At 39.2% G+C, this 14900-nt stretch overlaps 2 protein-coding genes across 3 annotated transcripts; one reads left to right on the top strand and one right to left on the bottom strand.

Moving 5' to 3' along the window:
• Nucleotides 1-640: 640 nt before the first annotated feature.
• On the top strand, nt 641-6385 carry LOC306773079 (long-chain fatty acid transport protein 1-like; the record flags this gene model as incomplete). The annotated part of the gene is made up of 13 exons (XM_079262803.1): nt 641-810; nt 938-1076; nt 1190-1445; nt 1522-1689; nt 1995-2064; nt 3533-3624; nt 3836-3945; nt 4053-4262; nt 4342-4468; nt 4569-4706; nt 5233-5397; nt 5534-5680; nt 5760-6385. 13 exons carry the CDS (start codon nt 641-643, stop codon nt 5915-5917), a joined length of 1950 nt encoding a protein of 649 aa, XP_079118929.1. The 3' UTR covers nt 5918-6385.
• LOC306774515 (E3 ubiquitin-protein ligase TRIM35-like) lies at nt 6385-12926 on the bottom strand. Of its 2 annotated transcripts, none has more exons than XM_079264592.1 (7): nt 12699-12926; nt 11210-11305; nt 10885-11121; nt 10776-10798; nt 10576-10694; nt 10242-10447; nt 6385-8599 (listed from the first exon to the last, which is right to left on the bottom strand). In XM_079264592.1, exons 1-7 carry the CDS (start codon nt 12915-12917, stop codon nt 7916-7918), a joined length of 1584 nt encoding a protein of 527 aa, XP_079120718.1. In that variant the 5' UTR covers nt 12918-12926; the 3' UTR covers nt 6385-7915. The 2 variants fall into 2 exon arrangements, with proteins under 2 accessions (XP_079120718.1, XP_079120719.1); XM_079264593.1 differs by lacking the exon at nt 6385-8599 and adding an exon at nt 9114-9165.
• Between the last annotated feature and the right edge of the window lie 1974 nt (nt 12927-14900).

The following is a 14900-nucleotide window of genomic DNA, read 5'->3' as shown; positions in this document are numbered from 1 at the left end:
CTGTTTTCTTTTTGTGCAGTTTTGAGTTAGTTATTCTGCAACAATACATTAAATGTAAGCTTGTTTTGTTTCATTTGCAAATGGACACCGTTGAAAACTTAGCTATTTTCTGACATCAGCACCTTCATAAATTTGTTGTTGATGAAATCAGATTCTCAGTAAATTGTGATGAGTCATTGTTTTGGCTTAGTATATTTTTAGTCATTTTTATTTGTCCTTTTCACTGTTGGTTTATTTTAACAAACTTACTCAGCAAACATCAGTTAACATTCCCGTAAGAGTTATTCTTCCACAACACAAGTATGACATTTTGCCTTCAGGGCTAATGAGTCGCTCTCACTGCTGTGACGCATGTCATATGAGTTGTAACCTGCTCTGATCTCTGCTATGTGCTGCTTATCAGGCATTTAGCGTCTGACAGCTGCTCTGTAAACATCTGCTTGGAGCTGCTGCTGGGGCTGACACTGTGGCTTACTAGAGAGCAAGCTCTTAGGGACTAACGACTGCTGTCTCATATATCTTGTTCTTAGAGGCGCATTTTAAAGATCCTCTGTAAGGTAAGTTTTAACTTTCCAAATCGAAATTTGGTTTTCTTTTATCGCATTTGAGCTTAAGGCCCCTGTTTGCATTTCCACAGATAATGAATCTGATGAGTTGTGTGATTTTGAGCCTTACTGTACTGGGGACTGCGTGGTTGTCTTCCCTCCCTTGGCTCTGCACCCTGTTAACAGGGCTGGGACTCTTCACTGCCTGGATGGGATCCTGGAAGAACATTCATATTTTTCTGCACACCATCAAGAGAGACTTAATGTATGCAAGTACTTTAAGAAAAAAAAAAAAACAATGCAGCAAGTTATTTTTTTCAGCATACTTTGGTTAATGTATGCCTTTTCAGTCACAGTTTTTAACCTTCCACATTTCCTCTTCTGTTTAATAGGTGTTTGGCTATTATTGTGCGAGTGAGGTTTTCTATGTATCGTAATCTACGAAACAGGAGTACCATTCCTGCACTGTTTGCCCAGATTGTGAAGCAGCATCCAGATAAACCTGCCTTGGTCTATGAGGCTACAGGAGAGGTGAAGAGATTAGGAACAAATGGATAATCATAAGTATTTGCAACTGTAGTGAGATATTGATTAAAAAGATTAAATAAAGAAACACACAAACTTTCCATATCCCTATTCTCCAGGTTTGGAGTTTTAGGGAGCTGCAGGAGCAGTGCCATGCTGTTGCTCATTGGGCACTGGAACAGGGATGGGCTGAGGGTGATGTTGTGGCTTTATACATGCAAAACCAGCCTTTAGTGGTGGCTCTATGGCTGGGCCTGGCTATGATAGGTGTAGAGGCTGCACTCATCAACCACAACCTTCGACAAAACTCACTGCTGCACAGCATCAGTGTGTGTGGTGCTCGAGCATTGGTATTTGGAATGGAAATGTCAAAAGGTAGGAACAGACAATGCAGCAGAAAAGAACGTGTTGTCTTCTCTGCATCTTCACATATATTCTGATTCTCTGCCAGCGGTGTCAGAAGTAACCGGCTCTTTGCAACCCAGCATGGTTTTGTTCAGCAGTGGTAATGAGGAAGATGATGAGACGGTTTGCAGCCCTCAAGCTCAGAGTTTGAATGTCCTGCTGGCTCGTTCTCCCAGACACCCACCGGACCACAAACTGAAGAAAGGATTCAACAGTAAGGCTCTCTTAGTGCTTGTCGTTGGGATACGGCTATGATTTCATTGTGTTAATAATCTTATTTTACATTTAGCAAAGAATTGATTGCAACACTGCCTTCCTTGTAAGCAAGTCTTTCATAACTCATTGCATTCCTTTCTCAGTAGTCCTCAAGTCTTTGCTTGCCTGTCAGGAGAAAAAGAAGCATGTTAGGAAATGATGAGTTACTCCTCGTGCATACTACCCATCTGCAAAACAGAAAGCAGACCATTTAGACACAAATAGTATTTAAAGGTTTATGACTTTTCTCCTGTTTCAATCCAGGTAGACTTTTCTACATTTACACCTCTGGTACAACAGGAATGCCAAAGCCGGCTATAGTGGTGCACAGTCGGTGAGTTATCAGCATTGATTTAGCGCTATACAACTTTTAAATTCCATTTTTCATTGATAAATAAAATATAATTTCTTTTCCACTACATTTGTTTGTCTTTTATGTCAGAAATATTTTTGCAAATAAAGTATTTTCATCAGAAGTCAGCAAAAAACACATTAAATCAAAGTTTTTTTAATGTGTTTTTTGTTCTTGAGCATTTAATAAAAGGCTCCCTGCAGTCAGTCAGATTTTAGACATCTTGAATTATGTCACTCTGAGGACTGAGATTTGATTTTTATTAGAGTAACAGGAATTTAAAAAAAAAAAGACTTTTCATTGTGGCTTAACTGCAGTGGAAAATACCTTGACTTACCAATGCTTTAACTTAGCATTCACATAAGGATCCTCCCAAATGGTTATAAAGTAATTTGTTACAGATAAAATCTGTGTATTACATCAACTGATTAGACTCTCCTGAGTTTTCCATATTCATGCATTCATCTTCATATAACTTGTATGTGAATTTTTTCTCAGAACTTTTTCTTTTAAATCCTGAAAAACATCTTGAGATAATGCAACAAGCATGAGCCAAAAAGCAAAAACAAAACAAAACAAAAGGAGCATTATGATCTGGTACCTAAATAAAATTTATGCTCCAGATCATTCCCTCACTCTCACTCAGCTGTCTTGCAGGTTTTTGTTGAATCCCTATTCCAACAAACCTGACTTCCATGAAATGGATCCAACAGCCAATGACTTTCTGCACAATGACTGATTAGTTTGAGTCAGGTGTGTTGGAACAGGGAGACATGGAAAACCTTCAGGATTGTGGCCCTCGGGGATCAGACCTGGGCATTCCTGATCTAAACTGTCACTTGTTTATTGGTTTTTATCTAAATTAAAGAATGCTTGTTGCCATAAATATAGCCTATCCATTCTGCTATACCCACTTAATAATCCTACAGGGTGACTCGAACCAGCTGCTACAGATTACATCCTGGACAGGTTGCCAGTCCATCACAAGACTAACACACAGAAAAAAAAAACCCTCAACAATTTACACACACAGTCATTGGGAGAATTTAGAACCACCACGTGACCTAGTATCTATGTTTTTGGATGGTGGGAGGAAACCAGAATACTCAGAGAAACCCTGCATGCACAGAATCCAGAAATCTTCTGTTCATGAGGTGGCAGTGCAAGCATTACATGGTTAGTGTTAGCAATCACACCTATTTTAAGGTTAGAAAATGTTCTAGGCTACGGCTGAAACTCATTCCAACTCCCAGCCACTGCCTTCTTGAAATTTTTACGCCTTTGCAGTTATTGTCATAACCACTAGAGGATGCATGTCCTATGAAAACAGGTCAGTTCTGCCCTTGGAAACAAGTCTTATGATTATATTTTAGGAAGGAGGACAGTGCCAGCCTGTTTATATGTACAAACCAGTGGAGACGAACCCAGTTTATTTAATCTAATTTGGCAGGTATTTCCGCATCACTGCCTTTGGTTTTCACGCTTCTGGCATACGTCGTGATGATGTTATCTACAACTGCCTTCCCCTCTATCACTCAGCAGGTAGGCCTAGCTCTGTTTGACTTGTGCATCATTTAGCTTTTACTTTAAAAGCCTAATCTTTTGAAATATTGTTGATTTACAATAATAATAATAATAATAATAATAATAATAATATAATAATAATAATAATAATAATAATAATAAGCTTACATTGTCCTATATTGTGACTAGTTGACTTCCATCTCTGTCCATTTTGTGTGAATATTTACAGGTACCATCATGGGAATGGGACAGTGTTTGCTGTTTGGGGTGACTGTTGTTATCAGGAGGAAGTTCTCAGCCAGTCGTTTCTGGGACGACTGCGTCAAACATAATTGCACTGTGAGAACACACTGCTAAAATAACTGTGTTTGCAGGTCAAAAGTTGTATTGATGTTTTCATAGTGTTTGATGTGTAATTGTGCCTGTGTGTGTGTGTGTATATCCAGGTAATCCAATACATAGGTGAAATCTGCCGTTATCTGCTGGCCCAGCCTGTTCGTCCATCTGAGGCTCATCACAAGGTTCGAGTTGCCATTGGAAACGGGCTTCGCCCATCTGTGTGGGAAGAGTTTGTCCGGAGATTCAGAATCCAACGAGTTGGGGAATTTTATGGTGCAACTGAATGCAACTGCAGCCTGATCAATATTGATGGAAAGGTGTGCTTCTATGCAACTTCTTGGGAAGCCAGATGATTTGAAAGCAGTCTTGTCTCATGAGGTGTGTTTACACGTCTAGGTGGGATCGTGTGGCTTCAGTAGCCGCATCCTTCCCAGCTTTTACCCCATCAGACTAGTCAAGGTGAAGCAGGATCAGAGAGAGCTGCTCAGAGATTCACAGGGACTCTGTATACCCTGTCTGCCTGGTAAAATCTCTCTCACACACACATAAATAACACCTCAACGGGGAAAAAAAACCATGTTGCATATAATCAACAAAGGTTCTGTATGTGTCCACCTCTGCAGGGGAACCGGGTACGTTAGTGGGCCGCATCAATGACACCGATCCACTCAGGAGATTTGACGGTTATGCTAATCACGATTCAACAAAACAAAAAATAGCTCACAATGTATTCAAGATGGGAGACACTGCTTATATCTCAGGCACGTTTTATTCTGTCTCTTTATAATCACTATGGTGTTTTTTTTGTGATGTGTAAGTATTTGATATCCAGTTTTTCTATGTTCATTCAAAGGCATCCAATTTTAGAAAGCTCAATTACAAATTGCCCCAACATGTAGTGAGCCTTTTTCCTATTTATGATCATTTTCTCCCCAGTTCATGATCAGACATGCTTCTGTTCACTGAGCTTTTGCAAAAACAAGTGATGCTTATTAGACACTGGAATGTTATTGTTTTATTTTATTTCTGCAAGAAAACTCAGAAAAGTGAACAAATGATTGACACCAGGAGCATTAGTTTGTGCTTCAGTTAAGTCCTAAGAACATTTAGCTTATAGATGCCCCCCATTTACAAAACTGCTAAACTTGTGTTGTCCGAAATTTAAATCTGAGTGAGTAAATATCGAAAAATTTTGACTGAATTTCAGTCATTACAAAATACAATTTAATTAATGTAATCTCCTCCAGGGATAATGATGAACATAATTTCTATGTCTCTAATCATCAGGTGATGTGCTGGTGATGGATGAATATGGCTACATGTATTTTAAGGACCGTAGTGGAGACACATTTCGATGGCGGGGGGAGAATGTTTCCACCACAGAGGTGGAGGGGGTTCTCAGTGGTCTCCTGGGACATGCTGATGTAGCTGTCTTTGGGGTGTCTGTACCAGGTATGGATAAGATGAGACATTTAGAATGGGAAAAATGTACACTTCAAGCATGATAAACTAGAGTTTTTAAAAAAAAGTTAAAAGTTGTGTGGCAAAGCATTTATTGTTTCATCTGTCTGTATCTGTGTGTGAGCAGGTGTTGAAGGAAAAGCGGGTATGGCAGCTATAGCTCATTCAGGAAGTCACTTGGACCTTGATGCATTCTTGACTGCTGTACAAAAAGCCCTTCCCTCCTACGCACGGCCGGTCTTCCTACGACTCATGCCGTCTGTTGACACCACAGGTGAGAAAACAGTTCAAGGACATGAGCATGTTTCTAAAAAAAATAAAAAGCAACTTATTTTCCTCCCTTTTATTCTCAGGCACTTTCAAAATTCAAAAGGTTCGTCTGCAGAGGGAAGGATATAAACCACAAGACACAGAGGAACAGATCTATTTTCTAAACAGTCTTGCTGGATGTTATGAGGCTGTTACTGATGAACTATATAACGCCATTATAGAGGGTAAAGTGTCTCTATGAGACAAGAAGATGCCCAAGACACAGATAAAGTGCTCTCTTTTCACACAAAAAAAACTGAAAAAAACAAAAAGCCATTGCCCAATATGATGTATCATGTCCCAAAAATGTAGCTCTAAAATTATACAGGCTTAATGGCATTTTGAGACATGAAAAGACTTAAAAATTTTATATCCAATAAAGTGAGAAGAAAAAAAAAAAAAGAACTAAAGGAATCAGAGAGGACTGACCTCCACCTTGTCATTAAATGTGGACATTATTGTTATTTAGAAGTTAGGAGCTTGAAGTCAGAAGCTGTAATGACAAAATTATCCCCAAATAGAAAAGAATCCATTAAAAAATATCCCGGATCCAGGCGGTGATCCATCACACCCTAAAACCTAACAATTCATTTCTTACTCTATTTCTGAAATTTCCTGAAAATTTAATCAAAATCAATCCATAACCTTTTGACTTATGTTACTAGCAGACAGACAGACAGACGGACAGACAGACGGACAGACAGACAGACGGACAGACAGACAGATGGATGGACGGACAGACAGAGACAGACAGAAAGACCAACGCTGCTCAAGGCATGAGCTCTTCCTTTACAAGATAAAAAAAAAAACCCAAAAAACATGTAAAATGTCATTAGATAATTAAACGTCATTAGATAAAACCCATCTTTAATTAAAAGTGTGACTCCAGTTATAAGGCATAGCCATTCACACACTTTTCAAGTATTTTATTTTTGTTTAACACATAAAAAAATCCTACCTACGTATTGTCATTCGTCCTGAACTTGATAATAATATCCTGACACTCAAACTGTTTGATCAGACTCCAAAATCACACTTCAGTCCATTTCTTCTTCTTGGAACCAAATATTAAACACATTTTTTTTTTTTACTTCATATTGACAAAAAAAAACACCATATTTTTGTCATATGGTGCATTTTAAAAACACAACTCTGTTATCAAAATTGTCACTTCTGAAATGTAACTATACAAAATAAATGCAAAGCTGGATGTATTTGGAAATATAGCTTGTTACTTTAACGATGGAACATTTATTTTCTCAGTGATGCGCTCCCTATTGATGATTAATTCAGCATCCATTTTGCATCCTACCAGCTGTGAGTTCTCTCCAACCAGAGAGACAGTCTTATCTTGACTTTTGTGTTATTGCCTGTTCGGTCGCTTTCTCTTCCATTTCTTCTCCTCCTCTGATACTGTCTTGTCTTTTGGTGCTGAATCAGCCAAGGTGCTTATTCTAAACATCTGGTGTCTTTTATCTGTTTGTTAGCATGTGATGTGTGTTTACAGCAAAACTTGATTTGATTGTTTTTAGACAAATAAAATGATATCTAACTTTGTACCAATGATTTGAAATGGAGGTTATTGAACAGCTTTCCCTACAAGAAGGTGCTACCATCTCATATTGTAAGATGTTAAAACTTCACATTGTCTATAAATAATTATGGAATGATCCATAGCCATTTTTATCATGAAAGGCGACTCTACGTGACACAAAGCAACTGCTTACCATAACATTACCATTTTTAAGCCTAGACTGGGAATCTACTAAATGCTTAATGTATGGAGGAACACGCTACTTAACAATTCCTAGTACTGGGCTGTATTTTTACTCAGCCTCATCTGTTTTACTGACACAGTTGCCTGTGCAAGGCTTTGTTGTGATCAGGTATTTTTTTTAAAGTGTATTACATTTAGGCTACTTTTACTTCAGTGAAGAATCTGAATACTTTTACCACTAACTTTAATTTGTGAAGCTCATAAGATCAAACAACAGCATTTATTATAACTCATTTTCCGAGTAATGATATATTTAGAATAGTTTGGAACAAAGTAATGCCAGACATATCACCACTGCAACCTGCTATGGTTATGTTAAAATACACCCATCCAGTGTCTATTTTTGATATTACAATTCAGTGTGGCTGTATAACCCTGTTACTTTTAAAAGAGATAAGGATTCTTATGAACATTTATCAAGCTTTATTTATGGATGCTTGCTGCTTTCATTGTGCTGTTGTTCAGGGCTCTGTTCAGTGAAACATGGTAGGTCACATTGTATCTGGTCTTTCTGATCTGTTTACTGATAGCAGTTGTATTGTTTAATGTCTTCACCTTTTGGCTAGGATTTGTTGTATTCTCTGTCATGGAACAAATTGCTTTTGCTTCCTTGTCCTCAATCAAATGCATAATGTCAATTTTGATGGTGCTGTTTGAGTCATTAACAATATCTTTCTCTGTTGGAGATTGGCTTTTCAGTTCCTGGTCCTCCCACGTGACAGCAGGGCCTTCCACTGAGTCAAAATCTGACCCTAAGCTAATGTACACTTCTTGTGCCAACACAGCAAGACTACCTCCGACAGATATACTCTGAAAGTATGGGTACACTATTTCAGCAAAGCAATGTGTGAAGATAAAAATAAGTACACCAGTATCAGTGTTTATGAATTCCAGCATCCCTCCATCACAGTCCAGCCTTACATGGACCTTGCTGAGGTGCAGTGAGATGTCAAAGTTGAGGATCTGAGGGGGACTTGTGAGAGCTCTGAGTGCTCCATCTTGTTGGCTGATACACCAGAGTCCTGCCTCTGGACATACTTCAAATTCTCCATTTCTGGGAACTGAGTGAGCAGCCACACCAAGCGTCCAGTTGTCAATGTCACCAACCTGATTAAAACAACAACAACAAAAAGCATTTTCTTTTAAAACACCAAAGAGAATTTCTCCAGGAAAGCATGTTGCATGGAAACAGTAGATCCCAACCTGAACAGACATCAATAGTGTACAACCCCATGAATAATAAAAAAAAAAAAATTGGGTCACAGAGTAAAATTATGCAATGATTTGACTATATAATCTATCCATCCATCCATCCATCCATCTATCCATCCATCCATCCATCCATCCATCCATCTATCCGGGGTTTGGGTTGCGGGGGAAGCAGCCTAGCAGGGAAGCCCAGACTTCCCTCTCCCCAACCACAGGGAATCCCAAGGCGTTCCCAGGCCAGCTGAAAGAAATAATCCCTCCAGCGTGTCCTGGGTCTTACCTGGGGTCACTTCCCATAGGGACGTCCCTGGAACACCTCACCAGGGAGGCGTCCAGGAGGCATCCTGGCCAGATGCCTGAGCCACTTCAACTTCCTCTCGATGCGGAGGAGCAGCGGCTCTACTCTGAGCCCCTCCTGGATGACCGAGATCCTCACCCTATCTCTAAGGGAGAGCCCGGCCAACCTTGGGATGAAACTCGTTTCAGTTGCCTGTATACAAGATCTTGTTCTTTTGGTCACGACCCACAGCTCATGACCATAGGTTAGGGTAGGAATGTGGATTGACCGGTAAATCGGTCTATGACCGGCGCAGAGTCCGTCCTGTCGCAATATAATTAACTAATGTTTTATTCACATTGGAGCACAAGATGTATGAAATGCTGAAAGACATTTCTCTCTTTCGTGAACAATATCAGCTCATATTTAGTTCAAAGGTAACAGCATAGACATCTCTGCAAAGTTGGGATTAGGTCAACAAAAGATGGTAGAAATAAAGTGAAACCATAACATAGCACCTGGAGGAATATGTTACAAATGATTTGGCCACAGTTCAGTAACATGAGTGGTATAAATAGAGCACCTTAGAGAGAGTCTCACTAAGTTAAGATGGGCAAATGTTCCGCATTATTCAAAGTGCTGCATCTACAAATTGTAGAGCAATTTCAACATAATGTATCTCAGCGTCAACTTTTGAAAACTTGGAATGTTCTATAATCTACAGTAGACGATATCATCAAAATATTTTAAGAATATAGAGACAACTTTATGTGAAAGGGACATGAATAGAAATTAGTTTTGCATGTCTCTGATTCTTTGGCCCTCAGATGACATGGCAAAAAAATAGCCAAGACCCAAATCACTCCATAAGGATGGAAACATTCTTCTCCCACAGGTCTATCAACTGGTCTCATCATTTCCCAGATGCTAACAGTGTCAGTAAAAAAAAAAAGAGGGATAGCTGAGGGGATATAAACATAGAAATGTAACCTGAGATATGTTGCGGCAATTAAATTCAAGATGAGCTGGTATTTTTCATGAAACAATGAAACTACTTATTTTCAGTATCTGATGAGGCCAACACTGAATTACGGATAAAATGAATTAAGTGAATAAATTCATTTATAAGATTTCCAAACCATTGCATTCTGTTAACATTTTACACAAACAGACACTTTTTTGGAATTTCATTTGTAAATTTTAGCGATTAAAACCAATTTTTTCTCAAATATGAGCTCATGTCTACAGGCAGAATGTCAGTACCTCAATGTCCCAAGTGTGTACTCCTGTTTTAAAGCCCTCTTTAGTCAGGATGCAGGAGGAAGGGTGGAATCGTTCAGGGTTGGCTGGAACAGGGTGAATCTCACACATTTCCTCTGACAAAGGCCCAGAGGTGATCTGGACTCTGTTAAGATCAGGAGACACCCTCAGAGACTGGGCAGCTGTTCTGGGGTCCAGGGTGACTGGAGCTAAACAAAACACACACACACACACACACACACACACACACACACACACACACACACACACAGAGTTAGTCAGAGGCATTGAAACGACAAAAAGGACAATCAAATTGCATGCATGAGGGGACACTAACTGTAGGGGGCGATGTCTTTAATCTTCTTCCACACAGCATACAGGAGGTTACCCAAGTGTTTCGCCACATCAATTAGAGGTTTGCAAAACGTCTGTTGCATCTTGTGGTTTATCCATGTGCTGTAGGGAATTAGTGGACACCTATTTAAAGCTCTTTTCACATGTGTAGGTCTGATACAAATGAATTGTAATGTCAAATACCTGCCCATCGTGTCTTGGTAATGCTGTTGATAAGAATTTGAGTGGTTAAAGATATAAAACATATTATCCCAGTTCTCTGACTAACTTTACATCATTTGATTGTCGTCACCTGTAAAAATTCAGTTCCATCTCCTCCTGCATCGAGCTCCCCTTCAATCAGTTGGATCTTGTCCTCCAGAGATTTTATCACCTGATCCATCTTGACTTTTCTGTCCTCTGCCTTGCTCATCTTTTCCTCCTTTTCCTTCCTCAGAGCAATGAGCCTGGCTGCTTCCTCCTGTCTCAAAAACTGGTGAAATTTCTCAAATTCCTTTTTCATCAGTTCTTCTGTGAGCCTTGCCTCGGTCTCAAAAGAGAGGAAAAAGATCGATAACTCATGCGGAAGGGTTGCAAAATGAGGACATTATTTTCTCAGCTTAGTATGGAAGATGCACCTGATTGAACTTTGAGGAATGTTGACAGGTTTGAATGAACTGCTCAAAGAGATTAATCTTCATGGTCAATCTGTTCAGCAATGTTTTGAGCTCCTCCTAGTGTCCAAAAGAGAAAAGCCTTAAAACTACAGCACATTGCATTCAACATTAGTCAGAGGTTTTTGTAAATGTTAAAGGCCACAGGTAGCTCTTAAATAACATTTAGTGGTGGGTTACATGAAAACTGATGAGATATTGGATCAGTTTGAGGAAGTTATTTTACAGGTACTGTCCGTGGTTGCAAATACTAATGGAACAAATAAGTCTTTGTTCCAATTTTACCCAGAATTGAAGCTCAGTGAGCTACATGCATGAAAACGGCAGGAGATAAATAAACTGAAAAACAATTACCAAATTTGAAACACCACTGTTCTGACAGGCTGCAAGTTTTAAATCCTGTTCACTAATGTGTATTTGATATAAAAAAACAAAAAACAAAACAGCAACAAGGTCAGCTTTTCTGCACAATAAGCTTTTTAAAAATTACTTTTAAGAGCTCTTAGCTACTGTAGAAAAATATCTAAACACTGCATTAATGTCTCTCCTACTTATGCAAAAGCTTACAAAACATTAGTTTTCAATGAAATATTTTTACCACCATGCTGACACTCATAAGTAAAAATGTGGAAATGTCTTTCATCTAAAGCTGTGTTTACAGACTCGTAATTCTCTGTGGTACATTTCCCAGTCCATTATGCTGACAACATTCCAACATCACCAGATCTTCAGTGTTTATTGCTCCTGTTTCATATCATGTGAGACTAACCAGCCATAAGAGGCACAATGATCTGAACAGTTACCACTTCAGATGGGTATGCTCAACAAATCGCTATAAATTCAGCTGAGATAACTATAAAAAGTGTCTGTTTTTTAAAAAAAATGCCTGAATGCTTCTTGGCTCAAATATCCACTTGCTGTGGTTGCAGGAAATCTGCAAATAAAAAAAGAGTTATAAAAACTAGAGTGCAAGACTCTGAGTTATTGAAATCTCCGCAGTCATTTGATGTATTTGTGAGATTGTTTGGTTTGGCTTTTTAGCATTAAGCTACTGTAACTGGAATGCCATCGTTCAGGCACCATGAATGGCAATCATCTACCCTGTTTCCTTGAGGGAAATCAGTAAATTCCAAACAGCTGCTTTATCGGATCCCTCAGGATGCACCTTCTGGCTTTCTGTGCAAGAAGAAAGCCTGTTCCAGTGCCTCTCAGGTCTACTTTTGAGAAAAATACATGTTTCAAGGCACCAAAGTGACCTGAATAGAGAAGTTATTTTAAAAAGTCATTTTCTCTTGTTGCAGTAAGCTACTGACATTTCTTCAAAAAATACTCTGCTGTTAAAACATGTTGGCTGATGCCCTTATGGGCTCAGAGTGCAAGGTTCAGAGTTTAGATTTATGTGTTCAATTCATTTTCAGATTTGCAGCTGCAGCTCTAATGGCCAGATTCTTACCTTGCAGTCAATTGCTGCCTCAGTTAAAAGATAAACCCTGTGCCCTGCATGACTGTCAGCAGCACAGTGTTTACATAAGGGCTCCAAGTCATCCAGACAGAACACAGACAGGTACTCCTCGTGGTCTTCACACCGCTCTGGAGAGTCAAGGGATGAGGGAGTTGAGACGTCTCCCTCAGATCCATGGAGGGGTGCGGGGAGAGAGGCTTGGTCGCTCATGGTTGTTCCAGCACATCTAACACTAGTGTGGCTTGTCAAAACGAAGTCGTCAGGACAAGTGGGAACTGGAGAACAGAAAGGGGGGAGGTGCGCTGATGCGTTTTGGTGTCAGTGTTGCAATGCAGTTCCCATACACCATAAGTGACCTGCAACTGTGTCAAGCACAGAGGAACTAAAGTTCCTTCTAATATCTGCTGACAGTCTCTTCAAACTTAATGAGAAACCAATGTGCATCCACCAGATGTAGCCATATATCATCCCGCAGTGTCAATTTGAAATACTGACCCTGTGATTTATGATCTATATACATATCCCAGGGCAAAACTCATTTTGCACCTTTAATTCATTCTCAGCATAGAGGTATAGCTGTGCAGCGCTGATTAGATTCGGCTGACATTTTGTGCTAATAGTGTACACAGTCACAATTCAGTGCAGTTAACATCCCTGTTTAGCCCTCATGCAAGCTTCAAGTTTTCATAATACTAGATTTAAACCTCTTAGTTTCAAAGTTGAAAGATACGTCTGTAAGTTTGTCATCTGATCATGAAGCACTTCTGTTCGACATACAACACCTCTGCATGGATCTAGTTTCATTGCCCTTTAACTCTGGGCTGCTCAGGTCATTAAAAAAATGGTGGAACGCATCCGTTTCAGAGCTGAATCACATGTTATTGACAAGTGTGTGAAGAACGCCTGTGTGCTCCCTTGCACACAGTTGGTGTGGTCATTTTCTGTTTTTATTGCATTGCCATCCTTTCACTCTGAATTCTTACTTAATCCTGCACTGAACTGAGGAGGAGCCGAGAAAACCTATCATTAAGCGAGCAGCAGGACATTCCCAGGACAGGTCGTCAATCTCTCGTGAGGTTAACACAGACAGATAACTCTGCACGCTCAACTCATATCTAAGGCTAATTTAGAATCACCAGTTATTCAGGCTGTGATTTACTGTCCAGGACAACATGAAACATATCTTCTACAAAAAGCATCTCAGCATGCGCTTGTGTATTCTATAAATTTAGCCATTATGGGCTCCTTTATGTGCTTTCACATTCCTTCTCACCAGCTGAGTGTTTGCTCTCTAGACTGGCAGTCTTTTAAAAATAAAGCAGAAACTCTTTCAGTTCAAAGGTTGAACGCATCAGGACATCATGATCAAAAGTAAAACTAATAAGCTTCCAAGTAGGTTATTCTGCCTCTAAAAATGAAATTAAAACAGCCTTAAATGAACAGCAATACATGACATTACACCATGTCAGTCACTTATATCACAATGGAAGAATTTTGACCCACACTTCTGTACAACAGTTTATTTCCCCTAAAGAGGAACTTTTGTTTTTGGTTTTTGTTTATCTGTCTGTTTGTTTGTTTGTTTGTTAGCAACTACTACTGGACAGATTTTGTATCGATTTATTTTATTTTTTCTGAGAATGGGTCTTAGTCTAACCTGGATAGGGTCATTTTTTAGGCTATATGCATATGACTACATAGTAAATGTTCTGGATGCTTGGCTTAAAACAGATAAAATCCCAACAGGTATCAAATTCAGGATACTATAATCTAGAACAGGAAAAAAAAAATCAGGGATCTTTTGTAAGAGAACAGATTAAACCTTTGAAACCTAAGCTTATTTTGCTCAAAATTGCATTCTTTAAAGGGGACACTTGTAATTTATGACAAAACGTGTAAAATACAGTACATATGTTTCTGGTGAAAAAAAAGCCTTAAATTTGGACTCTTTGGGGCTCTAAAGGTTTAAATAAGCATTACAAGACAGCCAAGAAACTGTGTAGTCATTAATAATGAATCTGTGAATCTAGTAGTGTATACATAGAAAATGAATGTAGGACTAGAACATAGGGTGGAAATCACAATATGGGTGGAAATGAACTGCTTGGCTGGTGTCTGCGCTTTCTGAGTGCTTTTGGTGGTTTGTGGACATGTTTACGTCTTTCTTAAGGTCTCACCACAACATTTTAGTCA

Source organism: Telmatherina bonti (assembly GCF_933228915.1).
Source record: "Telmatherina bonti genome assembly, chromosome: 3".
Classification (NCBI taxonomy): domain Eukaryota; kingdom Metazoa; phylum Chordata; class Actinopteri; order Atheriniformes; family Telmatherinidae; genus Telmatherina; species Telmatherina bonti.
The sequence above is the reverse complement of the archived record's forward strand: the minus strand, read 5'-3'. Positions and strand labels throughout refer to the sequence as shown.